Source organism: Conger conger, chromosome 8, assembly GCF_963514075.1.
Source record: "Conger conger chromosome 8, fConCon1.1, whole genome shotgun sequence".
Lineage (NCBI taxonomy): Eukaryota > Metazoa > Chordata > Actinopteri > Anguilliformes > Congridae > Conger > Conger conger.
In genome coordinates this window covers 52,459,374-52,486,013 of record NC_083767.1, presented here as the reverse complement: position 1 = coordinate 52,486,013, position 26,640 = coordinate 52,459,374, and the positions used below count along the sequence as shown (strand labels likewise).

Sequence of the window (26,640 nt, the reverse complement as noted above, 5' to 3'; positions counted from 1 at the left end):
CCAGGTGCAGTGGAGCATAGCATTTTATAATGAACGGCCATTTTTATGAATGAAGGGATCGTTGACAGCCTGTCAATGAATGCCTGGGTGTTTGATTGGGCAGCCTCGGCAGAGTGACACTTCCTGCAAGCTCAAAGTGTGAGAGCTCGCGCCGTGGAGAGGCCCTCCAGCTGGTTTGAAAGGCCATTGCTAATTGGAAAAGGTAACATCGGTGTAATAAGATTTATTGAAAGGGTGACATTGCATTCCGGTAGATTTTAATGGTTGCACGTGTTAAAGGAGCATTTAAAAACATACATGATTTGTTATTTTATATACCTCATTTAGGAAAATATCATATATACTTTTTGGCGAAATTAGTCAGAGACTGAAATTATATTAGTGGAAACTGTTGTTGTACAGACACACAAGGCCAATTTGGCTCCCTTTACATGGGAGAGGACTGTGAAGGGTTGCACCTGTAGTCTGTTGCAGTAACTGAAGTTACAACTTCAGTTCACTGCTTTAAGTTGAATAGAAAGCTAAGGTTAACTTCAGTAGTCAGTAGTGTTTACTGACCATTCCATGATAATTGTCCCCATGTCTAAAGAGCACTTTCTATAGTTTTCTTTAAGATTTTGGATGGTATAGAATATATAAAATATATTATATTTTATATATTCTATACCTATCCGTTGTATATCGTGGATATTGGCACAGCTAGGAGTGTAACGGTGTAATAACGTCGTGCCTAACCACCCCGCTAGCTGTGGATAGCAATATCCACGGTATACCACGGGTTCTCGTTCCATAACGCTATAAAGTATATACTGTATATTTAAGAAGCATATGTTTTTAGTCTTTCAATGCATACAGCAATTCAAATCTGTATCTCGGGGGCACCTAATGAATCCGTTTTGACCTAGGTGAAATCTGATTAGTTTTTCACACTTCAATTTGCACCTAAGTGACACATCAGACGTGACAGATTTCCATCAAATGCCAAAAGTGCCCTAAGCGCTACTGCGTGTTGTATGAACTAAAGCATTGTGACTGTGTAGAAATGTCTTGCACTGTACAAAAATTCATTGACAGATTGTGAAACTCCAGCAAGCAAGACATTCTAATGTGGGTAATATTGTCAACAAGGGAGAAAACAAAAGCGTGAATACAGTAAGCTTCGCTGCATTTTAAAGGTAGAACTAATGTGGCAAATTTTGGACAAATAAAGAAACCTTGGGTCATTTATGCATTTCCCTAAGCTCAAAAACTACACAAGTTCTTTAGATATGAGATTGGGCAAATCTTTATTTAAATCAAAAATTAAATTTAAATGAGCTTTTTGTATTTTGTTAGGTTCTAACTAAAATAACTTAATTCAGACCAAGTATGTTGGTCCACAGTAAATGCCCATATCCAACAAACTGGGCCCTACAAAAGCAATCCTCACCCTGGGCTCCACTGTGTATAATTCAGGCCACAGCCCCAGGTCTATTCTGCATTGGCTGAGGCCGCACTCCAGTGCTCTATGTCCGCCACCTCCAGGGGAATCGGCAAGAATGTTTTTGGTCCATCAACTGGCAAAGCATAGTTGGGGTGTCTTCATGTGACAGACAGAAGGGTGCATTTAGGCTATTCAAGAAGTCAGTATGTATGTCCCCTAAGTTTGAATTCATTTAGATTAATTCTGACAGTTTGTGACACAAAGTAAGACCGAAGATAATGAAGAAACACAAGACGGCCTAAGGCTACTGTTCAGCAGAAACTACATTCTCGCCTGCTGTCTAGCTGTCTTTTTAGTTAAAGGTTGAAAAACTTGTGTGTAAACCTTCTGGTTCAACTTGCTCACGGATGTAAAGGAATGAGACCAATCATGAAACAATTAAGCTCAATACGGAACTCTTCAGCCTTTGTGTCGCCACTAGCACAGAAAATATTCTATGCCAGCGTTTTCTGTTATGACAGTCTTACGAAAAACACATTTCACTTTTTTATTTCAAACATGTATTTACAAAAGTTGCACAAAAAACAAAGGCTGCTTTTGCGTTATCTTTAAATACTTTGACACAGATAAAAAGTTTGATTCAGTTAAACCCACATACTGCAATACCTGCATTTGCGCTCGTTGTACATACAGTAAGTGCTTGTGCATTATTTGGTTCTGCTGAGCAGGGTGAAGTGGAACGGAGTTCATTCCAGTTGCCATATTAAAAAAATGGTTGGTTAAAAAAAAGTATATCATCAAAAGGTTGGGAACTGAGTTCATACCGAGGTGTGTGCAGTCAGGGATTTATTCCACAACTAAAATTGTCTCCAAAGGAAAGGAGAGACAGAGGCACAAAACAGAAGAGGAGAATGACTGCTGTAACAATCCCGACATGTCCCATAGCTCAGAAGCTATTGTGATTCTTGGTACATTCCACAGAAATCCTGATGTCTGTTGAAGAACCAACGTGGTTTGTCACATTCATACAGCTCCTGGTCCTCCAATGATATGGAGGGCAATGCGGAGAGGCCACTTATGGAACCTCATAGGACACATTTTGTCCTTCAGGTAAGTCTCTTAGTAACAGTGTTCCATGGTAACTGGGCGTGGCGACTTGCCCACGCTACAGAAGTAATTGAACAGCGACATAGACAAAAAAAATATAAAAAAATGTAATTGCCCTCTCAATTTGAAAAATGATCAGTATTCTCCTGATCGGATGATGTAACCTCAACTTTGGGGAATATTTTACCAGTTTTGTAAAAAAAAAAAATACGAATGAAATGATCTTCAAAATAAAAACATTAATAAATAAAAACTTGTCACTGTTATACCATGTTGTTGCTCTCTCCAACTTTATCCACAAACTGAAATATAAAGAAGAAAGAAACAGGATTAGTCACAGTGGTGACCTTGTAACTACAGTCAACCAAATAAAAAAATATCATGCACGGCTAAGTATCATAACACATATTAAAACAAGAGAAATACCAGGATGACAGTATGATACATGATTGCCCTTTCTTTAAGACACAATAAAAAACACTTGCTCTCACCTTGCTACTTTATGGCCTAAAATATATCAGCTGAAGCCCGAAAGAGAACAAGTCATTTTTCTATTACTGAGGTCTGAGCATTTTGCGTAGCAGATGAACAACATGGAGAAACTAGTGTGACAGAGGGGTAGGAAGAAGAGAAGAGAAAGAACGATAGCGAGAGAGATCTGATAAAGATCTGTTAAAGAATAATTACTCTTTTAGGGTGAAAATGTTGTATAAGCGAGACTTAGTCAAAGGTTTCTCCCATTGTTTTGCAGACACTGTTTTTATAATCAAAAGAGAAGCACAAGGCTCTGAATGCATAATTCTCAACATTTTGTCTTATGTCATGACTTCTGTATACACGCAGATCAATGAGGGAAAACCTAAGACTCATGTAATGACCTTGGGAGAAACAAACAGCGACTGACCATGCCTGCAGATGGTCTTCACAGCCTTAGGAAGGCTTTAAAGAAACGACAGAAACACAGTCAGCTCAAAGACAGTGGTGCTGTAACACAACAGCAGGCAGCAGGCAGTGTGGGACAGAGCTGGGGCAAAGAGGAACAAGCCCCTGAGGCCTGGTCTGCTGTCCTGGGCCAGATAAAGGTTAGGGAGGTTGTATACCCTCAGTAGTGCCTGGGTAGTTAGTCGGGACACTTACCCCACTAATTCCTGGGAGATTTAGCAAGGACCCCAGGATAGGAATCCTCCTGATGAAGCCTACGATCACTGGGAAGAAGCCCCTGAAACAGGAGGATGGCATGGAAGAGCAGTGAGAGGAGAGGTGGGAACAGAGGTGAAAGACAGTCACAAGACAGATACTGCAAGGCCAAAAGACAGGAGTGAACACTAAAATGTACAGCGAATGATGATAAGGAATCAGGTCTCTTTAGTGACGCAGCAGAAGGCAGAAGGTTGGTTATAGGACTGAATATTTTTTTAAATGAGAATCATGAACTGAAGTTAATGGTCATGTATATGCGCACAATGTCCTATGCCAGACTAAATGTACAGCCTAAACAATTTACCAACTATTTTTGCTTCTACCTGATTGCACATCTGAACACTCATTTGTGTGCACAGAGTAATGAAGCACAAACCACACTAGTGTAGAGTTCAGAAGCATCAGTAGGAAGCTTAATTAACAATATCAACTGTTCTCTTGACCTAATATTTATACGACACTGCTGCCCTACCTGCCAGTTCCAAACTTACAGCCAACCTACCCCATAACACTACCTTATATTTTGTGTACATGACATACACGAGGAGACATCACTGATAAAACAAAAACAACCATGATCAAGGTATTACACTACTGATTCTGTTCAAAACACTCACACTGTGCTAGCCACAGTAGTTCATTTCACAGGAGCTATTCCACCTTATCCTTTAAATCAAAATGTAATTTTAATTTTGTAAAAACATTATTCACAACTGAATAATTTTGCTGCGTTAATGAACTTGTGAGTTATGTGACACTGAAAATGGATATGTTCCACTAGCCTCCTGGGTTGTTTGTTTTTTGTATGTCTACTTAAATTGTTGGTAGATCTATTATAACAATAATGAGCTCTATTTATCTAATGAATTTCACCAAGTGAAGAGGCAATGCACTGCAGCCATTGTGCAGCAGATCACTCGTCATATAAACTGTGGTTTAGAAGCAAGGTTACCTTGGATGCTAATAAATTCATGTTGATGTTGCATAACCCCATACTCTCCATTTACCATTTACTCTTGCTTAACCACATTAATTAAGTTCTTGGTTTCAAGCTTCATCCAAAAGGCATCCCTACAGTATGGCTTTTTGATATTGTACTGAGGCATTGATTTTCTACTCTGTCAAAGACTAGACTGCCCCCTGCTGGTCAAATTATAACACTTCCATTAAGAACCAGATCTCTGATCAGTTCTTCCCCAATTAGATTTAGCCATTTGGCAATAAGGGTCTACAGATGCTGGTGTTGGGTCTTTCATGGTCAGGCACCATTAATTCATACTGCTGATTACATGGTGGGGGTTAAAACATGACCTTTAAGTTAGCTTAATTTTCCTTTCTTCAGTATGATAATGCAGGTATAGCAACTCTATTATTATTTTTGTGATCAAATGTTGTTTTATTCAACTAAAATTCTCAAACATAACATTCAACAGTCTTTTTTATGTATACTCTATTATGAAAGTTCCAAATTCATAATGGTGTACATATATTCGCCATCCAAAAATGTCCTTAAGCTGTACTGAAATAACAAACTAATAAAACCTTGTAAAAAGATGATCATGCCATCCATATACCCCACTAGACCATCTCATCTACCCATGATGCTTTGCTCTTCCCAGGTTCAACTCACCTGAATAAGAGGAAGAATCCATAAATCTCCAGGACCATCCCAACCACGGGCCAACCAATCAGCACCACAAATATGCCCCCCAGGAAGAAGCCCGTAGCCTTCATTTTGTGTTTCTGGAAGAAGAACCTGAAGGTCCGCTCCAACCCGATGACAAATGACAGGCCAGCCACAAACAAGATCTATACACACATATAATACGTACAGGCAGACATGCACATAGTATGCATGATAACATTCATCCATCCACAAAGAAGCACAGAGAGAGAAAGGAAGGGAAACCGTGTCAGGAATCAATGTTCACTTTGCCAATGGTCAGGATCACTGAAAACAAAATTAAGTACTTACATTTCCCATGGCAAGGAGTGCCTTGTCAAAAAACAGGATCATTCCAAAGAATAGGAAAAACACTCCAAAGCCTGTTAATCCCATTCCAATTTCTGATGGCAAAAACAGACAGATTAAATTAAACTATGTATCTATGTATCCATTTTGACTCCTGTATGACTTACTGGCATAGGCATATACCTTCACATTACTTAATGCTGCCACATTCTACTACCACATACTTAGGCCTCTTGTCGATGCATTTCTGTTAATACATATTTTTCTTTAGTTTTTAGTCAGCAACAGAATCTCTGTGCATGTAAGCATCAATGTGCAAATGCAATCACCTGCTCAACACTTCTGGTGATCTCAAAACATTTCAAATAATGAACTCCATTTAACGTTGCGAATTCCCGAAATAACAACTTTTTCAGGACAAATAACTGTTATAATTTCTTATCACAAACTGTAAATGCACAAAATCCACAGCACCGTTTGGATTTTGTTAAATAAAGGTGTCATTTTGCCAGGTGTCATGCTGAAAAACACATCACGGCATGAAATTGTATTTTTAGAGATCATAACTTTGTAAGTAAAAGTCCGAAATCTTTGTACATAGCAATAATTTCTACGTAATTCTGCATGTAGAATTCACGTGGTCTCACAAAACAATGTTTCAGAGATATTTGGCCCAAAGGGGACCAATTTCGGGGGGTCATATCTTCAACCCTGTTATTAGTAACATGCTTATCTTTACACAATGAGAAAGTGCCCTCAGATTACTCATTTACAAATAAAATCACACTAAAATATGTTTACTTTTGGAGAAACTTGGCCCCTAGTGGAAAAAGGTGCTACTACCCCTATTTTAAGTATTGAGTTCTATACTTCATCATTATCTAACAACATACAGAAAAAAAAAAAAAAGGTGTGCTGTAGTGCAACCACCTGGAGTTGGCATTCAATGGCCCAAATGGCGATTACAGAACACTACCTACTGTGTATTATCAATACATAACTATTGCATTGGTGAATACGCATTGACTAACATAGAGTTCTCGTTTATTTTACGTGACTCGAGTGCAGCTAGTGACGTCGCTATGTCAAAGCAACAATATTTTGACAGGCAAAGTGGCATATTTTTCAGTGAACAGAACTACCTAGCAAAATGACATAGAGAGGCATAATGCCGAACGTGAGCGAAACCTTCGTTCAACTGTGATCTTCTCTGCCCATCCTAGCTTATAAACTAATGCCCGGAGGCTAGCTCTATATGTGTCCCCAAAGGAAAGTAAAACCACACGGCTAACGTCAGCAAACTAACTTACACTACACTAGCTGCCATCATAAATCAACAACAAACAAGAATAACTGGTGAGGTAGGGAGTATGAAACCGACAGGCCCATCAACGTCTTAAGGCTACTACTAACGATCAGAACTAATCATTCATTCAGCTGCTGATCTTGATGTCGATATTGTAATACAGCACGCGACATCAAGGAATGGCTGATGTCAGTTAACTCGATAAACACGTGAAAGTGGTTTCATCTTACTCTGTGAATCCGTTAGAGAGATCATTTTTGCGCTGGCTTAAATGCTCCACTTATAACTTTCTTTAAAATGATCCTGCCTGTTGACGCTTCTGCTAGCTGACTAGCTAGCAACTTCTGCAGTAATCGCCACGTCTTCCGGAACCACGACTGCACATACTCATTGGTCCTCCGACAGAGATTCTGTGCTGTAATCCAATCAGCGAAAGGCGTCGAATGCACGCACTGAACTCTACGTCAGAGAGTCTACGCTAACTTCACGCCCAGTGAATAATGCTATCCGGTCCAGTAGATGGCAGCAATGTAGATTTGTCAGGCTGAATGTGGAATGTAGAAGAAGAAGAAGAAATTGAGCGCTTCCTCACAGAACTGCTACTTCCACGAAACTGTATCAGATATTTTATACAGTCTGTGATCAGACAGCAACAATAGACTGTATGGTTGCTCCCCTTGTCGTAGTTTATTAGCTTCTGGTGCCAAAAAGCAAGTCCCAACTATAAATTTAACCACGCAAAATTGAAATTCTAAAATGTCTGCAAACTGAACTAAGTCCTCTCCAGAGACGATTTTTTTCTGAGCAGCACAGAAGAATGGATATATGATTTATTTTTATTTATTCTTTATTCATCCCTTCACGTTTAGGTACCCAGTGCGCATGTTCTGGAGGGTCAAACACGGCAGCATCCATGATTTAGCTTCATGTACCACCGATAAGTTCCCATAGAAGGAATCCATACTGCCAACTGCACTGCCCACAGAACTGCACTATCAGTTTCAGTTTGACTAATCCGCACTATGATTGGTCCTCTGTGAGAGTTGGTTCGGAATCAGCAAGGTAGCAACCGTTGAGAGGACTAAAGTGAAACAAACGAAGAGGTTTGATGGTGATGAACAGTGAGTTTCGCAGCTATTCGTTAACGTTACTGTAATATTACCAATATAAGTACTTAACACTACTTGATTAATTTTGCTCTTTACTGATGTAGCTAGATAGTTTGCTATGTATAACCAGCGATATGTGTTTGCTAAGACTAAAGATAGTTTCGTATAAAAGCTAGGTAAAAGCTAGATGTCAACTATTTTTAATTCAGTTGAACATGCGGGCTACACGTTGTGTGTAAAAACGGGGTTTTCCATCTAGAGCATATGATAATATAACCTAAAGTTACCAAGATTGTTCTGAGATTGTGGACCTTGTGTCTTAATTGATATTAATTATTAGGCCGAACTTGGAAGAGGTTCGGGCCTGATTATGAATTATGAATTAACAATTAATAAAATAATTCGGGACGTACATTCCGGTAACTGGTATATTATCGGTTAGCCTGTAACATTACCAAAAAAGGAACAGCCCTTAATTGAAGTGGTCCACCAGTATCACACTTGAATTGAACAAGCTCAAGGTATTTTACCCTTGTATTTCAAACTCGAGAAAAGGTACACATGCATTTATTTTGTTTGTTTAGCACGAATGTTAAGACTAAATGTAGCAGTGAGCTGGATTTGTACAATAATGTTCGTGTGTGCGCGCAAGTGATCTATGATTATTATGGGAATTTGTTAGATTTTTGTTAATTTGTTAATTTGTTAAAAAGCATCCCTTTTTACTTGATGTAATCTGGGGTTGATATTTTATACGCATTAGAAAATTGTGATAATTTTGCCCCTATACCGTATAGAATGCACATCCTAAACATTGGAGTGCTGTACGGTAATTGTACAAGAGATCTGCAGTACAAAGGAGTGCCCAGGTATTGTTTACATTTATTACCCCTGCTAAATTCAGTACTCTTATCTTGAGATTTCAGATAAAGGGTTGAGTCTCCAGGGATTCTATCTGCTCTGAGGAATTCTTTTATGTACCCAACTGCAGAAGCAATTTAGTCTAAGTCCGTTTGGTGTATGGTTTGTGAGCAAAAGAGTTGCTTTTCTGGTTGTATGAATGTGGCTCACATGTACCTGTGTTTACATGCTGTCCTGGAATGTTTGTTTGCCATCAGAGATATAAAGAAGCCAATTAGAGTACCCAGGGAGATCACCTTGTGGCTTATCCTGTGAAATGGACGGAGACAATGCTAACGGTAGGTCTTAGAAATATTTGACCATTCAAAGATGTCTTGTGTACAACAGAAAACGTCCATTATAAACAAAAGTTGTCGATGTTGGTAATACAAGGTAAATGAAGGAGAGTGGCAGTGTTCTTGAGCAGCGCCTGAACGTTGCTGCTGCATCTCTGCAGAAGTGCAGGTGGAACTTGACTCTGTGGAGGCAGAGCTGGAGGTGGTGGAGCTGCAGATTGCGGAGCTGCTGGAGAGGCAGACCAATCTGAACTCCAGGAGGAAACGCTTACTGAGGAGGGTGGAGCAAGCCTGCGATTCAGCCCGTCCCTCAAGTTCTAACCAGCCCTCCAAATCGGGCAGCACCAAGCAGGACCTGCAGCGCTATGAGGGCACAGGTAACGCACACACACATACACACTCACACAAAAATATCATTAAAGAAGAACAAAAATAAGTAGGTTAAACTAAGAAATTTTCAATCATATGAGTAAATGGCAAGATAAGAACAGCCATTTGACAAGAGAAAATAAACGTGCCACAGTGGCATATTAAATAGAGATGATCAAAGTGCACAAATGAGACCAAAAAAAAAAAAACAGTGTTAAAGTCCATTGTTAATGAGGTATACAATGTATTTCGACATAGAATACACTCTCTGCATTGTGCACACCCTCACTGTATATCCATATCTTTCACCCTGAGTGTGCACTCTTTATTGCAGATTTCCCATGGTCCAAGGATGTGAAGGGGCAGCTGTCGGCTGCGTTTCAGCTTCGCAAGTTCCGGCCACTGCAGCAGCTGTCCATCAACCTCACCATGTCTGGGCGAGACGTCTTTCTGGTGATGCCCACTGGCCGTGGAAAGAGCCTGTGCTATCAGCTGCCTGCTGTCTGCTCTAAGGGTATTGCCTCACTGTCAAGCACTCCCCAGCAACTGTCCATATTATCTACAGCACATGTAGAAACTCCATATTGATTTGCTGAAAACAATGGCTTTTTAGATATGTATGTATCCTGTTAACTTCCAATTTCCCAGGTTTTACGTTGGTCATTGCTCCTCTGGTTTCCCTGATGGAGGATCAGCTAATGTACCTGAAGACTGTTGGTGTCTCTGCAGCCTCTCTCAATGCCTCCAGCACCAAGGTACACATCTCAGCATCCCTCTTTCTCTAAACTCCTCATTCTTTATTAAAATAATTCATTTTGCAGCAAATGTACATGTGTATATGTCGAGAGTGACTAAACATCTTCCATCTACATACAACCTTCCAACCCTAAATACAGGAGCATGCCAAATGGGTCATGGCTGGTATGACGGAGTCGAAGCCGTATTATAAACTCCTGTATGTGACTCCAGAGAAAATAGCCAAGAGCAAAATGCTGATGTCCCGGCTGGAAAAAGCGAACAATGCAGGGACATTGGATCGCATTGCTGTAGATGAGGTTCACTGCTGCAGCCAGTGGGGCCATGACTTCAGACCGGGTGAGTCTCATTAGTACAGACTGACTCAGTCTCGCAATACTACTGGCCTTTTAATGCTTTTGTTATTGCAGATCTATTTAGTTTAACTGGGCAATAGAGAATTAACTGATTCAAAGTACCCGTGCTGACCCCACTATTTAAATACTTGTTTCGAATGGATAAATGTGGAGGCCCATAGAGGGAACAAGCAAATTAATCAAATTTTGCTTCTGAATTATGGACATTCTATTGTTTTCAAATGGATTCATTTTATTTTGTAGCTTCAGTAATAATGAAGTTTTTTTTTTTTTTTGTACTGTAGTGTCTGTCATATCTGACAAACAGGATTATTCTACATTTACTGGATGTCAATGCATTCTTTTACTACAGAATAATAGATTTGAGACTCAAGACAGTCAGATCTCAAGATATTGCGTTAATATTCTTGCAGGTAAAGCCATACCTCTGATGAGAGTGCCTGTACAATGGCAATAACGATGTTTACATGCACACTGTATGCTGGATAATGGTCCTTATCCTGGTTACAGTCATATAATTTGATCGCTGCTGCCCTGAATGTTGCGTTTGTGCAGATGTGCTCATACTATCAATCCCGTGGGCCTGGTGACTATTCCGCTCTAGCACAGCACCTGCTCAGGCTATCAGAATTGGTAACAAGGCTCTTTATTAGTACATTACATGGCCTGTGTGATATTTGTGCGTATTTGGTGAAAGTTTAATGAGCATGGAAATCCTTAGGGAATTATTATTGCTGAACTGGTGCAGGTGTGTCATTAGTTCAGATCTGATGGACCTCATTAGCCCAGAACCGAAACCCCTGAGGGTTTCATTAGCACAGAACGGATGAGTACCTCTTGTTAGCACATTAGTGGTGTTCAGAGTTGACGCCCCATCTCTCTTCCTGCTGAAGACTACAAGCTGCTGGGGATCCTGAAGAGGCAGTTTCCCAAGGTCCCCCTCATTGGGCTTACTGCCACTGCCACCAGCAGTGTCCTGAAGGACTGCCAAAAGATCCTGTGTGTCCCTGATGCCCTCACTCTCACTTCCTCCTTCAACCGACCCAACCTCTACTACCAGGTGGGTGTCGCAACAGTCAAACGCTATTAAATTAGTGTTTGCCAAGATGGTTTTATCATTACACTTTCGTTTGACTATATAAGCTGTTCATTGTAGTTTCTGCATTAGTGTATACTTTTACTTTACTTTAAACTTTTATTACTTGCGTTGTTTTTGCCAAGTCTGTTTTATCGCTACTTTCGTTTTCAGTTTGTCTCATCAGATTAATCTACAAGGTTCAAGTTCATTCCGAGAACCTGGAACTGTACTTCCTTTTAGGGTCCTTCAGCGCACTTGTCCCTGGTTATGTACTTTGTTGTATTTTGCTTTGGATACGAGCGTCTGCCAAATGCCTGTAATGTAATGTAACGTAATTTAATTTGCTGTTAGGTCATGCTCATGATGTTATCTTCCCAGTAGGAGTTATTTGGCTTCAGGTCTAGTCCCGGTCCAAGTCCTCTTTGATGCTTTTACTAATGAGTGATGTTTTATTTGTATAGTATTGTATTTGCACAAATTGCGCTGGGGTTCAGCCTTTATTTTGCTACAGATTGTTTGTGATTGAGGTTTTCCCATTTGCACAAGGTTCGGATCAAAGACAACAATTCTGAATGTGCAATGGAGGACATTGCAAAATTGATCTTGGAGAAATACAAGGATCAGTCCGGTAGGTGTGTGTGTATGGGAGAGTACATGCATGTGTGAGAGGTAGATGGTGCAGGTGGATGTTTGTGAACAAAAAAAGAGGGCAAGTAAGTTCAAATGGTTGAATCTCTAATCTGATTCTCCTGTAATGGGGACATACAATTCTAGACTGGACACCGCATTATGTGTGAATAGATTTATTCATCAAATTAATTAAAAAAAATGCTATTTTGTATAGCATTCTTTACAGAAGTAAATTGCAAATTGGAGAAGAGAGGATTTATGGATTCACTGAATCCTTCTAATGGCAGAAGTCTCATAGAGTTTTTCCAAGGCTGTTTTAATGTGAATGCACATGCATAGTGTGTTTTCTGTTGTTTTAAAGCAGGGCAGAATAAAGGAATGAAATGTTGATGTTTTTTTGCAGGAATTATTTATGTGTTTTCACAAAAGGATGCGGAGGCTGTGTCGGCTGCCCTGCAAAAGAAGGGCATCGTGGCCCAACCATATCACGCCAACATGGAATTCGCTGACAAGACCCGAGTGCACCACCAGTGGACCGCCAACAAGATTCAGGTGACTCTACACAAGATGTCCCGGGAGTGTGTGGAGGGCAGGCTTCTGGGAGGAACCGTTTATAATAATTGAATGATATGTGGATGGAGATATTTGATGTTGGTGTTTTTGGCAAGAGGTTTGCATGTGAGGGAGTTGCATGGGATGCTGGGGAACTTTCAGAACAGCATAGAGAACAAGGACCATGTACTCACAAGATTCAGACCATGTACGCTCAGATCCCTGAAATGTGCCATTTGCTAAAAACAATCTGAAGTGAACATCGTGAAGTGCCAATTTTATGGCTGCCCACTCGGCAGAAAAAAGGGGAAATGGTTCAATGCAATGTGGGATGAAGCGCTAGCCCCGGGGTAGGGGGCACCACAACCCTTTTCATGCCAAGAAAAGCCCTGAAATGATAAGGTGCAATGGACAAGAAAGTGAGCATGTAGATACTGTAGTTATTGGGCCGTATGATTGTAGGTGGTGGTGGCGACTGTAGCGTTTGGGATGGGAATCAACAAGAATGACGTCCGATTTGTTATTCATCACTCTCTCAGCAAGTCTATGGAGAACTACTACCAGGAGAGTGGCCGCGCAGGTACGATCTATATTTTATCTGAGCGGACCATTTTATGTACCCATTGCATGTACTGTATGCACCGAACCCTGCAGATGCAGTTGCTGCACAGGCTTTTAATACATTTCATGGGCTAAATTAAATTTGCTTTCAGTGTGACATTTCCTTATGTAATCAGGGAGGGATGACAAACCTGCGGACTGCATCCTGTACTTCGGTTTTGCGGACATCTTTAGAGTCAGTACCATGGTTGTCATGGAGAACGTTGGCCAGCTGAAGCTCATGCAGATGGTGGCCTACTGCCAGAATTTGGACAGGTACAGTACTTTCAGAGAAGATACGAATGTAGGAGGTGCGGACTGCTGAGGAAAGATCCCTTTTTAAAATGTATTACGTATGGGGAATAACAAGTTCCTTAAATCATTAAGAAAGAATGAGATTTCGATGCTTAGAATGGAGTAACCAGCATCAAATGACATCCAGTGGTATGTAAAAGCAGTAAATGAGGAACATGCTCCTTTTGGATACTGCAGCAGCATTGTATCTCATAGTACTTGAGTCTTGAGCTGACTGAAAGAGTGAATCTTTCCCTTTTATAGAAGCACTGCGTGAGGACAGCTCACTCACCTGCTTATTTCACCATCACTCCACAGGTGCCGACGTACAGTCATGGCGAGGCATTTTGATGAGGTCTGGGATGATGAGGGTTGCAACCAGATGTGTGACATCTGTCGACATGGCAATGGTGAGGCCACACAGTCCCGAACCCTCAAAATCCATGATTACGAAGCAATTCTTAGACAAATTGGTCAGGCTCGGGCTGGAGGTAGTGATTTATTAACAAATATGGTCCACAAACGCACCTCAGATTTGCCACTGTGATTATAAACAGACTACATCACTGTGGATATCACCAAGCACGCTCGTGAAGCAGTGCAGATTGTTGAGGCGGCTGCGTCCAAGAACGAGAAGGTGACCCCATTGAAGCTGACTGACACCTGGATGGGGAAAAACAGTTCCGCCAGACAACGCAAGAACGTACAGGCCACGTCCCTGTCCCGTCTGGAGGTGGAAGCCATCCTCACTCACCTCCTACTGCAGGGGTACTTCAGGTACCTACTGCCCTTTCCTCACCCAAACTACCACTGCATCTCACATACCATTTATCCCATTGAATGTCAGTCACAATTTCAGGATAGACTGAGGGAAAGAATGTACAATTCTACTGCTCAAATAACATCACTTTCTTTCTCTAAAAGTGAGGACTTTAGCTTCACCCCCTACAACACCTTCTTCTATATGAAGCTGGGTCAAAAGGCTGCGCTTCTAAAGGATGACAAACACACCATCACCCTGAAGATGAAAAGAAACTCTCCCAGCAGCGATTCTGTAAGTCAGTCAATAAACGATCTAATTGGTCCCGCCGACCCGGTCCTCCGTTAGTCCAAGGTACACGGCTGTAAGTGCACATACTCTGACTTTGGAGTTATATGTTCATGTGACCTCGTCATACTGGGTCCATTCAGACCAACTTTAAGGCACTGCAAGTCCTTGTGGGCTTGGTATCCCTGTAAGCCTGGCTGAAGGTATTGTAATTTCCTGTAGCCTGGATGTACATCTTATGGACCCCTTTTCCTTTAAGCAATTGCATGCCGGTAGCCAGCTGCAAGTCCCTGTTGACTGGTTGAAAGTCACTGTATGTGCCTTTAGCTCTTAACTAGCTGTAGAACACATTGTTTCTTTACTCATCCATGATACTGATTACATATCCATCTCTCCCTGTAGCTCTCCTCTGTTTCTATACCTTACCTCTGGCCTTTATTTTTTATCTTTCAGCCTTCTGTTATTAGAATTGTTTTATTAAAAGTATTTGAAATTTCTGTTACACATATCATTTTTATATGCAGTCAACAAAATCAAAACCAGATTCAAAAGTCACTTGGTTGTTTAGGTGACATCTGTAATGGCAGCCGGTAGTTACATGTCTGCTATATAAATTAGAAGTTTTAAAATATCATTTTATATGATTTTGATACCATCTCTTCCTGATTACACTTCCTGAACTCAACCTGTATCAGCTTCTACCTCTTTCTGTCACCTGATCTCTATCTGCACCAGTTTCTACCTGTATTTCTCATACATGGTATGAAAAATACCCCGAGTAACTCTTCAAGGTAGGTCCTTGCTGTTTTTCTATTTACATTTTTGTGCCAAATAATTTTTTTTCTTCACACATTAGATTCAGTGTGTCACTAGCGAAATCATACACTGTCCATTTACTAACAGAATCACAAATTAAATCTTATCACAGCAGTGTAATCGTCAGCACTCTGCACTCAAAATGAAAACCAAAATGTGCACGATGAATTCTGATTCAGATTTAGCTACGATAAAATTGCTGAAATTCCTGTAACAGCAGTGTCCTACAGTCATGGGCAGAGGCTGTGATGATTGTTGCAGTTTTTGAAGGTTGCCAGGGGCAAACAAAAAAAAACAAAACGTTTTTATACTTGTTTATACCAGGGATTATTTTACTGACTAAACAAGAAATTCCGAGATCAGAAAACATTGCATTAACAACAGTGAAATGGCCTGAGGTGGAATTTATTTAATATTTTGCCATCTCAGTAGCTTCACTGGCTATTACACATAAAGTTCCACTCAGTGGTGGTCAAAAGTAACACTAAAAGGTACAACCTGTCCCAGTGAAGTGAACTTGTCAGAAGTTATTAGTTATACTTTCAAGTCAGGCAATAATTTCAGCAGGAGTAGAAGGAAATTGGTTTGGAGGAATCATGCAATGTGTGCAAGCACTTGCAAATGTATGTATAGAATAGGAAGGAGCTGTCCACCTCAATACAAATGCTCTTACAAGTAATCTACAGGACCTGCCCCCAAATCTCCTTCCCATCTCAGTAGCCTCCAATTCACTGGTATCCGCTGAAGGTTTGGGTATCAGAGTCTAAATGAAACTATATGCTGCTTAACTGGATGCAGTAATTAAGCCTGGTTTCTCAGTACGTTTCTGGTTGAAAGGCATCAATCAAAGTATAACAGCTGTTGCCCCACATCCCTACCAACTAGTGTTTGCACAGATGAAGTGGATGAAGAATTTAAACTGGGAAAGTAGGAAGCAGCTTTGCATGGCACGGTAGTGCCCATGCTATGAATTTGCAGGCTTGTCATATTAACTAACTGTTTAAAGCTTATTTCTGTTGTTCATATTTAAGAAAAAATACTTGTTTTGGTATCATACCCTGACCCAAAGTAGGTTGTTAAGAGGTTAGGGTTAAGATAAGACCTCGATAAACAAGCCAAACGGAAAACGCATCAAATCTATTCCCTGGCCCTAAAAACCTGCGTTTGAATCAACTGTGCTAAAATAAATGTGTAGTAATCCATTTCTACTTTCTCCAGTGTTCAGTGCCCCCTTTCACAGTTCATGCTATTAATGACCAACAGGTAAAGATGTCCAGCAGTGGGAATAGTGCACAGACCAAAGGAGGGAAAAGGTCTGGTGACAAGGCGGGAGGCACTCACCCCGTTGCCAAGAAAAAGAAGGAGGTTCACTAATTTCATCCACAAGAAGAACTGAAAAGTACAGTTCAATTACTATTCTTAACAACCCTTTGCATCTCAGCATGCAATGCAGGACATCAGCCTTCTTGCCCAGAGTATTGAGTGCTTGCCGAAACAATGTAGAGAAATGCTTAGCAGGGGATCAGGAATACTGTTCATTTTTTAAAGAAATATCAAAGCCTGTTAAGAGTTATTGAAGCATGCTTTTGTTTGTGCATATCCATTCATATGCTGCATACTAACCTGGTGTGGTGCTTATGGTCGTCTAATCACCTGCATGGTGGGAGGTGCATGACAGAGCATGCCTCGTTCCTTATCAGGCTTATGAGCACTAACCTCGCCCCATTTCAGAGATCACTAACGCCACTGCATTTCTGCGGGTAAATCATGGCCACTGTCTATCGGGGGTTTCTCATAATCGTTTTCTTCGCAGGACAACAGTTTGGCTGAAGTCACACAGGTGGGGGTGCCCACCTTCACCAGAGAGAGCAAATTTACCAAGATATCCAAGAATCAGCAGAATCAATCCAGAAAACACGACAACATCCAGAGCAAAGCTGAGGGCCAGGCTGAGGAAGACCCCACACCGCAGCCACATCTCCAGCTTGCTACCATAGAGGTGGACGTGGAGGTCAGTTCTGTGGTAAAGGACAACCAGGTTTCAGAAAGCGCCAACCAAGTTCCGCCGCCTCCTGACATCTCTCCTTTCAAAGCCGATGAAAAACGAAAGTCAACACCCAAAAAGAGACGAAAGCAGAACCCTACCGAGGCTAAATGCAGTGCTTATAAGACCCCTGTTCATGGGGAATCGGCACTAGTTAGCGCTCCCTCTGAGGTTTCCATCATTTCTGCAGCTGCTGTGGAGGAGCTGAGTGACTTGCGCAGCTACTACAGCAAGCAGCTTCAGAGAATCAACTACATTTCCCATGAATGCCTAAAGGACTCTGACTCGGGGGTCCTGACTTGCAGCCGAGGGCCTTTGAAAAGCCTGCGGCTGCCCTCGAGATCATCATTCACCAGGTCAGTGCGCAGCTTCTGGATGAGAGTCAGCACCAGGAGAAAACTTATCCGGAGATGACTGCCAACTCATTACGTTTTTGTTTTTGTTCCCGTTCCCGTTCCTCCTCCTCCTCCTCCTCCTCCTCCCCCCCTCAAGCCACAATACTGCTTCGGAACTCTTGAAGGAAATGTTCTGTATTGAGTATTTGAACCACTGCAATGTTGTCTTTAATTGCCTGTCTGTGTTAATGATTTTCATAATTACTGTCAACCATGTTGCACTCTGTTAGTCTTTTTATTTCTCCTTTGAGTAATATCCCTTATTTTCAATCTGATATCTTGTTTCACTGTTTTACAGAGTAAATTAAAAATGTAATAAATTACACATTCACTAAATGATTACCCTTTATTTACAGACAGCTATAACTAGATATGGGATTAGGAAGGCATAAAACTATCATCATACAATTGCCCAAACGAGCAATGTTTTCAAAGTGCACCAAATGACTCAACTTTGCCAGCACTCTCATGACTGAAAAGCTGGCAGCAGAAACCGCCTGGAAAGACAGGCAGCTGACAGACGCTAGCTCAGTCAAAGTAGTCCTCAATGTCGATGTTGGGATTGAGAAGCTCCTCTCCATAGGCGGACAGGTCCATCTGGTTGAGCATAAGGTTCTCAAAGGTCTCCTCCAGGTTGGTCTCTCCGATCAGCACGGCCCCCACCATCCGCCCCTGCCTCAGCACCACCTTCACATACTCTTCCCCCTTGGTGCAGCGTATGAGAAGCTCATGATCCTGTCCCAGGCCCTGTGCATTGAACTTCCCCAACAGCACCACCTGCAAAGCAGCAGGTACAACACGCGCACCTCAATCACAGTGATCGCTACATGTGGACAGTATTTTTTATAATAATGTATTATTTAGCTGAAGCTTTTATCCAAAGCCCCCCCCCACAGAAAAATGAGGGGTTAAGGGCCTTGCAGAAAAGAAAATTGGACACATTGCAATTCAAATTCTGGGCTCTGTGGGCATGCGTATATCAGTCTCAATTCAGCCTACTTATACACAAAAAGTACCCTCAATATAGTACATAGCCACACATTTTAACTATCAGAACAGACTATATTCATGTTCAGACCAAGAAGTAACTACCGGAATAACTAAAGAGATTTGGACAAAATAATGCAACTTCTGTCACAGTAGACTGTCCATGATCACTATGTTGAGATTTGTCTGGGCAAACAAGTCCCGCACCTTGTAGTTAAAGAATTTGGTAATGTGAGAGAACAGCTCAAAGCAGAAGTCCAACTCAATAGGCTCATCCAGGAGGTCTGCGCCTATGCACCGCGCTGCAAACCAGCCCATCTGCCGGGCTTGGGTCCACAGTCGCATCTGTGAGAGGGAGAACACACTGCACCCTGAGACTACATTATACTGTTCAAGACCAGGCTCATGTTCTGTTATGTTCCATGACAGGGAGAAGTACACAGACACTCATAAAAATGCACAAATTCCTTTGGAGATAGTGTAGTAGGAGTGTTGATTGTTTACCATTTCAACATTTAAACCAAGTCTTGTAATAACTTTAGCTACCATGTTTGATAATTAAATGTTTATTTGGTATAGTTTCTAACCATGAATGGTCCTAAATATCAGCATATTGGTGAAGAGTCCAATCTTTAATTTATTTTTTGCTTTAAAAGGACATTTAAATAAAATTGATTTCTGAATCATCCAACGTTGTGATGGATGTACACATCACATTACCGATGAGAGACTGTGTGTGTACAATGATATACAGTAAGAAGCCATACTAGAGGATGCCTTTAATCCACACTCATGCTCCTATCATTAAGTACAGGTTTGAGGGTGCCGATAGAGGTTACTGCACCTGCTGCCACATAGGACTGGGCTCCCAGCATGCAGTGCACACATCCCCAGCTGCATACACGTCTGGTTCCGAGGTCCGCATGTGGTCGTCCACATTGAGGCCAGAGTCCTCCGCCACTGTAAACTGAACGGAAGAAAGTACAGCTGTGGCCTGTTGCAGCACCACCACATAGCCATTCCTTCAGTCTGGGAAATGTGAATTCTTACGTTGTTTCCTTGGAGAAACGGTTCAGTGTTTGGCGTGACCCCAGTAGCGCTGACTATGAAATCGCAGCCATAGGTTTTGCCATTGGTTAGCTGTATGTACACTGGCCAGAGCCCTAGGAAAAAGCAGGAAGAGATGATTACCACTGAGATTTCCCATAAACATTCAACTCCTTTCATCTTTCTCTCTACCCAACCCTGCATCTCTCGTACCTTTAGCTCTACTTTTCTCTGACCTCGTACCCTAGCCCTCCATTATCACCCGTCAGCCTCTTAAGTCACCTGCCTGCTTTTACCCTCACCTCACCCCGTCTCAGCTGTGCAATGCTCACCTGGATCTGAGGAGGGATCTGGGCTACGCTGCGGAGAGCTCAGGAAGTCCTCAGCCGAATAGACCTTCAGGACCTCACACTGATACTCCACGTGGACTCTGTGGGACATCTGTACACGGCCACACGATGCAACACGTTATCATTATCACATGACCTAAACTACTCAAAACTACGCAGCTGGTATGAAGGAAAGGTAGCACCTTCACAGGATGACCACTCCCCCAGCACCTCTGTCACAATGTGAGGGCTTTTCCATTAAGCAGAGTTCCACTGCTAGGTCAATAATAACATGCATTTAACTTCATTCATTTCACTGTTCGCATACAAAGAAAGGTACATACTGTAAAGACCTATAGCAAATGACCTCAGCAAGTGGGTTCAATCCATTTTTCCCCTCCCTTGCACGCCTGCAAGCCCACACAAACGCATACACACCTCTTGTGTTCCTCTCAGTTCAATCCCCTCATGCCAGTCTGGCCCCAGGGCACTGCCCAGTTTCTCTGCTGAACCAGGGTTACGGTTCGGTTCATCACACTCTGACAACAAACACAGGATACAATGTGAGACTGCCTTACAACCCAGTCAGAAACAATGTGATTCACAACTGTCCACAGCACACATGAGTCTAGAACAGTGTGTGAATGGAGTTATACATCTGCTCTGGTGTATGTACATCCAGAGGCCTAGAGATTTGTATATTCTGTGTATATGTAAGTTTATGCTGTGGATCTACACCTACAGCTAAAGTGTGTTTCGGTGTGACTATATACTTACAGAAAGTTGTGCATCTACATTCTAGTGATACTGTATATGGGAGGATATACTTACAGATGGGGTGTGTATGTGGTCTAAACTTGCAGGAAGGGTGTATGGACTGTATCTACAGAGTGGATGTGTACAGTACATGGATCTACAGTAGAGAATGTGTCCGTATGGGTCCAAGCCTCTATGGTTACAGTGGTTGGTGGTTTATGTGGTTTGCGTGTGCAGTAGTGTATGTGAGTCTTCACCAGGTGCGGCCCTGTCGGTGGTGTAGCGGGCCCTCTTGCAGGTCGTGGCTCTCTCAGGCTTGTCTGCGCCCATGGAGGGGATGAGGAACTGCGCCGCACCAGCGTCGAAAAAGGTATTTCCAATGGCCTTGTCCTTCACCGCCCAAACCACCTCACAGCCCTCCACCTCATACCTGCAGAGACAAACACACGCTAAATACACATCACCTGTACCCACAATATATACACATGCTAAATACACATCATCTGTACCCACAATACATACACACTCCCTGTACATGCCCAGCCAGACACTTATACAAACATGTCCACAAACAGAAGCACATTACACATCTCTTGCAGGTCTCACACCTACATACAAAATTACATATCGGCAGTCTGAACACAGGTCAAGATGTTACACTCACACCAGCTCCAAGGCAATTCCTCCATTCCCGATAACAACTATTCTCTTTGCCTTCGATAATCGCTTCTGAAGCTCCTGCAAACAAAATGCAATGAATAGGGTGCACAATATAACCATTATTAATAAAGAGAATTAAATGAACGTGGATGGACACTTGGGGAGTTGCGCAATTATAGGAGTTCCTTGAGAGTACACAGAGTTAAATTGACTTCTTACTTGTAAATGAGTTGTTACTGTTGTTGAGGTAAAGATGTACCTGTGCGCTGTCGGTGTCTCGAATCCCCAGCACATGGGGGCTGTCGTGTATGAAGAGCTTTGGTTTGCCTCCACTACAGAGACACAGCTTCTCATAATGGAGCTCCTTCCCATTCTCCGTCAGCAGCTTCTGCGAAAACAAACACCTTCAGGGTTTTTGAGCTTTTCATATCATTTTCATATCATCCTCAAGCTTTTGGTTTGTATCCATACTGATTCAAGTTTAAAAAATTCAATTTCGGTAGAAGTATGCATATTTTAGGATCAAACTGCTATTTTTCCAAGCTGTTTGTAAAACGATTTTCCCACGACGTATGTTTTTGCATAATTATCGGGTGATGTTGCTAAATATAAACCTCTGAGCCCACGTACCTGCCTCTGAGCCAAAACCCTTTGGACAACCTTTTGTGAACCCTGTTGATCTTCTAAAGTATTAGTTAGTTGTTAGTTATTTACCAGCTATTTTGCTCCTTGATCCTTCTTCCTCTCCTTCACTATTGTATTCTTTCCACTTAAGCTACACTTTTGCCACCGCACATGTTAAAACTAGCTGACCGCATGAGGCGCAGGGGTTAGGAACTTTTTTTTAAATGTCACTGCTCTGCAAACATTTTGTGGGAATTTTAGATACAGGAAGAGAATGCTGATGTGTGTGGGCCTTTAAAAACTATGTGTATCTCTGTGGGGCTAATCATCACTATCATCAGACTGACCCATTACCAGCTGACTATTCCATTAACCACTGTTTCACATGCCTACAGTAACTACGGTTCAAGAACTGTTGTTAGGGAAAGGATTTAGGAGTTACCTCCACCCCCCAATTAAAATAGGTGGGAGGGATTAGGATGAAAACATGGAGGACAAAACTGGAAGAAATCAAGAGAAATGACACTTGATGTAGGGAGAATAAATCCAGATGGAACTATAGAACATGAAAATTAAATATAGATATTAAGATGTCTGTATTATGTGTAACATTGTTAATTCAAACCTCTGGGCTGTTTCTAAGGAAGAATATCTGCAAATGTTTCCACAAGATGGCAGTATTGGTAGGGTTTTAATGTTACAGCTTAAGACATAAATCTAGGGCCCTATTCAGACTTGGCTGATTAGCAAGTTAGTAAGTTAGGCATGTTTTTTCTAAGCAGGTACTCAGACACAAATTGCGCACTTGCTTATCTTCAATATTTGGAGGTGCTTCCTTGGGCAAGCTGGAAAAAGTTAATTTGCTCAAGTTAAGCACACTTCCAGGGAAAAAATATTGCTGAAATTCCACTTAACTGCCTGCCTAGTATCTGAATCTTCTAAACAGAAATTACATTTTAATCATCAAACTCAAACTCAACTATTTAATAAAGGATTTAATTAAGGGCTGGTTGCAAACACAGATTGAGCCTTGTCCAAGACTAAATTACATTTTTAATGGAGATTCTCCATACAAAACTAATTTTTGTCCAGGACTAAATTTAGTCTGTGAAATCTGGCCTAAGAGTTGTAACCTAAAAGCTGAAAAACATGAAAACAACAATAAATAAAACTTATTTATGAAAAAACATTTCACCTTAAGCTTTATAGAATGATCTACAGGAGTGCATACCTAGCTCCCCAAGTACCCCCTCAATTGCACAAAAAATAAGCACCACACTCTGAATTAGCTTAAAGTGCCACAGTGCACATTTTTGGAATTAAACTGACTTTGGAATTATGTTGGCTTCGTATTTCATGTCTGAATAGCCCCCCTCCTGAATAAAGAGAACCAGATTTACTGAACTACTCATGAAAAATACTTATACCACTGCACTGTTCTACAGACCCACTGCAGGACAGCTCTAGAACACTATTAGACAGCATTATGACTCACTACACTTCAGCTCTACATTACCAAGAGGGTTCAGACACATTGCGTCAGTCATCTGCAGAATTGCCAGAATCCAGATTCCATAGCCCCCTCTCCAGTATAAACAATGATCTGGCCCACAGTAACACTCCACACTTAGCCAAATGACAGAACATCATTACTCCCAAGCATTAGCAAGACACTAAACTGCACAGTACTACTTTACACAGAACATAATTATGACAGTATTGCACTGCTGATTTTAGAACCCCATTAGTTTAATGAACCTAATTACCATGGAGTTATGACGTACATTTGACTGTGTAAGGTTGAGAGGCAGAGTGGTGCCCTCTCTGATTATTTTACCCAGAACCCCTCTCTTATTCACAGAATCTAACACAGTCATCCCTTAAACCCAGATTATGCACAGCACACCGTGTGAGAGCTGATGAACTCACATGTTCCTTTGCTTGAAGCTGTTTCACTTCTGACTGGATCACTTTCACATTTGGATACTTTCTCTCGATAATGCTGCAGGGCTGCTCTTCCACATCGAAGTTCTCCAGTGTCTTTGAAACCTTTTAAGTGTAATAAGTGCACAATTTACTTTCACTGCATTTCCTTACATTAAAAGTAGACTGACAAACATTTTAATTAATTCAACATTAGTGTGGTTACTTCTTGGCAAATGACATTCAGTTTCTTTTAATACAATTACAACTTACACAACTAGATATATGCAAGAACAACTTAGGGTAGGAGTTCCAAACCTTTAAAAGCCTTCAGCTTCATTACCTTTAGCTCAACTGTCTATCTCTTGTTGTTAAAACGAAACCCAACACACATTAATAATACATAATTTATTTAATGTTATGCTTTGTGAACAGCAGGAATGTTTCATGTGTAACCCATACTGTGCTTTACCTTTTTGAAGTTGGTCACGGCCTTTATCAAAGGGGCAGCAGTCAGAAGCACAATTTTTTCGGATGGAAACTGTGAAGCAAGCTGTAAAAAAGTAATCAGACGCGCAACTTCCATCAATGTGCATACAATGCCGTTTCTCTACAGACGCCTTAGCACTTCTCCTGACTTCAGCAAAGACATAACTTAAGGTAGGTAACATAAATAACAAACCCCGTTAATGTTTCAGAAGACGTCGCAAATGGCATATGTTTTAAAATCGTAGCCTACTCGTAGATAGATTTAACAGAGAAACGAAAATGTACGTTTCAAGCTAGCTAACTGAAATGTCAACGTGTGTACATTGCCATGTGTGTATACATATAGCACGTCACTAACATGTTACAGTAGGCTACAATTGTCACACCAGAGGCTTCGGTGTTATTTATTTTTATTTTTTCATCTCACCTGTTCAGTACAGGAAACACCGGCAATTCCACCGCCAACCACCACAAACTTGCAACTCTTTGCGGTTTTATTTGCCATCACTTAGCTAGCTAACCCTTACAGCCCAGATAATTCAGGTAGCTACCCCTCTACTCTGTGCGTGCACAGATACTCGGAAATAAGAGAAAAAGAAGTGGAACGCTGATCTGCTGTTAATTTTTCCGGCCAAGAAATTGCAGATATAGCCACCATTACTAGCAATTACATCAGACTTTGAATTCCAATCTGCGCCAGTGTCTGAAATTATCTATGAAGGCACTGTTACCACTGTTCCTGAAATAAAGATCATGTGAATACGGTACACGGTAAGGGTCAAACTTCAACCAAAAGCTTTCAGGCAACAAAATAGATACGGCGATTGTGAAACCCTGTCCTTAGACTTTGTTTTGAAGAAATCAAAGTTTGTAAATTGAATAAAAATAAAAAAAAATGTTATGTATGCTTAACACACAAGAGTAATCTTGACTGTTCTTCTAATAATAGAAAGTGGACAATTCTGGGATTCTAGCTCCTTGTGACTTATATAAATATGCATATATATTTTTTTGTGTCAAATTTGAAATACATGAATAAATAAACAGTTGACTATATGATTGAATACATAAATAAACAAACAATTGCTGTTGACTAATAATTTGAAATGTAATAAACAAGTTTTTTGGTTCTCTAACACCAAGACAGAAGCCTCCTTTGAATGGACCCAAAGGCAATACATGTCAGGTCAAATGGTTCCTGCCACAACTCTCCAGAATTTGAAAGCAAATAACAACACAATTCTTTTTCCAGCTCAGCACTGTTGTCTTTATTTGTTCCTACTGCAGGGTCCAATCAACCGTCTGTTCTACTCAAGCCCATTCAATGATGTCAACATGTATCACTGGTTATATAAATAGAAGGCACAGGCAAAAAACACATTGAAAAAATTCACAGAGAAATAAAAAATATTTTCCAGCTTCTCCATCAGTGGCAGAGGACTTAGCAATATTTCACACAAACAATGCTACATTATCATTGCCCTGACAGTTTCAATTTCAGCCCCTTAGATTGAATGCAAATGTGCTATGTCCATTTCTGCCCTTGACCCATGGAAATACATTTTTTAATAAAA

General features: G+C 41.1%; 4 protein-coding genes across 6 annotated transcripts; 2 read left to right on the top strand and 2 right to left on the bottom strand.

Moving 5' to 3' along the window:
* Window positions 1–1,956: 1,956 nt before the first annotated feature.
* golt1ba (golgi transport 1Ba) lies at window positions 1,957–7,983 on the bottom strand. 2 transcript variants are annotated; one of them, XM_061251135.1, is made up of 6 exons: window positions 7,239–7,983; window positions 5,706–5,797; window positions 5,361–5,539; window positions 3,668–3,749; window positions 3,435–3,469; window positions 1,957–2,832 (listed from the first exon to the last, which is right to left on the bottom strand). In XM_061251135.1, exons 1-5 carry the CDS (start codon window positions 7,261–7,263, stop codon window positions 3,461–3,463), a joined length of 387 nt encoding a protein of 128 aa, XP_061107119.1. In that variant the 5' UTR covers window positions 7,264–7,983; the 3' UTR covers window positions 1,957–2,832; window positions 3,435–3,460. The 2 variants fall into 2 exon arrangements, with proteins under 2 accessions (XP_061107119.1, XP_061107118.1); XM_061251134.1 differs by lacking the exon at window positions 3,435–3,469.
* On the top strand, window positions 7,568–17,765 carry LOC133134762 (ATP-dependent DNA helicase Q1-like). The gene is made up of 16 exons (XM_061251129.1): window positions 7,568–8,129; window positions 9,236–9,316; window positions 9,475–9,690; window positions 10,017–10,196; window positions 10,331–10,437; window positions 10,579–10,777; window positions 11,688–11,854; window positions 12,419–12,500; window positions 12,906–13,054; window positions 13,517–13,634; window positions 13,792–13,930; window positions 14,267–14,358; window positions 14,506–14,725; window positions 14,873–15,002; window positions 17,076–17,211; window positions 17,626–17,765. Exons 2-15 carry the CDS (start codon window positions 9,295–9,297, stop codon window positions 17,184–17,186), a joined length of 1,932 nt encoding a protein of 643 aa, XP_061107113.1. The 5' UTR covers window positions 7,568–8,129; window positions 9,236–9,294; the 3' UTR covers window positions 17,187–17,211; window positions 17,626–17,765.
* LOC133134494 (uncharacterized) lies at window positions 17,255–18,574 on the top strand. Its single transcript, XM_061250695.1, has 2 exons — window positions 17,255–17,287; window positions 17,626–18,574. The coding sequence occupies exons 1-2, from the start codon at window positions 17,255–17,257 to the stop codon at window positions 18,268–18,270; spliced, it is 678 nt and encodes a 225-aa protein (XP_061106679.1). The 3' UTR covers window positions 18,271–18,574.
* pyroxd1 (pyridine nucleotide-disulphide oxidoreductase domain 1) lies at window positions 18,464–25,824 on the bottom strand. 2 transcript variants are annotated; one of them, XM_061251130.1, is made up of 12 exons: window positions 25,494–25,824; window positions 25,050–25,130; window positions 24,584–24,703; window positions 22,290–22,418; window positions 22,035–22,108; window positions 21,628–21,800; window positions 21,053–21,153; window positions 20,618–20,726; window positions 20,289–20,401; window positions 20,083–20,205; window positions 19,446–19,583; window positions 18,464–19,028 (listed from the first exon to the last, which is right to left on the bottom strand). In XM_061251130.1, the coding sequence occupies exons 1-12, from the start codon at window positions 25,569–25,571 to the stop codon at window positions 18,780–18,782; spliced, it is 1,488 nt and encodes a 495-aa protein (XP_061107114.1). In that variant the 5' UTR covers window positions 25,572–25,824; the 3' UTR covers window positions 18,464–18,779. The 2 variants fall into 2 exon arrangements, with proteins under 2 accessions (XP_061107114.1, XP_061107117.1); XM_061251133.1 differs by having other exon boundaries at window positions 25,050–25,118.
* Between the last annotated feature and the right edge of the window lie 816 nt (window positions 25,825–26,640).

Bases quoted from the DNA above. Each gene is read 5' to 3' on its own strand.
- pyroxd1 (XM_061251130.1), bottom strand. From the start codon at position 25,571: ATGGCAAATAAAACCGCAAAGAGTTGCAAGTTTGTGGTGGTTGGCGGT. The intron at 24,704-25,049 runs GTAAAGCACAGT...TACACTTAAAAG, and splicing joins CCGTGACCAACTTCAAAAAG to GTTTCAAAGACACTGGAGAA. The intron at 22,419-24,583 runs GTGAGTTCATCA...TTGTTTTCGCAG, and splicing joins AGCTTCAAGCAAAGGAACAT to AAGCTGCTGACGGAGAATGG.
- golt1ba (XM_061251134.1), bottom strand. From the start codon at position 7,263: ATGATCTCTCTAACGGATTCACAGA. The intron at 5,540-5,705 runs GTAAGTACTTAA...ATGTGTGTATAG, and splicing joins CACTCCTTGCCATGGGAAAT to ATCTTGTTTGTGGCTGGCCT. The intron at 3,750-5,360 runs GTGAGTTGAACC...CTCCTGTTTCAG, and splicing joins GGATTCTTCCTCTTATTCAG to GGGCTTCTTCCCAGTGATCG.
- LOC133134762 (XM_061251129.1), top strand. From the start codon at position 9,295: ATGGACGGAGACAATGCTAACG. The intron at 9,691-10,016 runs GTAACGCACACA...TCTTTATTGCAG, and splicing joins GCAGCGCTATGAGGGCACAG to ATTTCCCATGGTCCAAGGAT. The intron at 13,635-13,791 runs GTACGATCTATA...TTATGTAATCAG, and splicing joins CCAGGAGAGTGGCCGCGCAG to GGAGGGATGACAAACCTGCG.
- LOC133134494 (XM_061250695.1), top strand. From the start codon at position 17,255: ATGCAATGCAGGACATCAGCCTTCTTGCCCAGA. The intron at 17,288-17,625 runs GTATTGAGTGCT...TTTTCTTCGCAG, and splicing joins CATCAGCCTTCTTGCCCAGA to GACAACAGTTTGGCTGAAGT.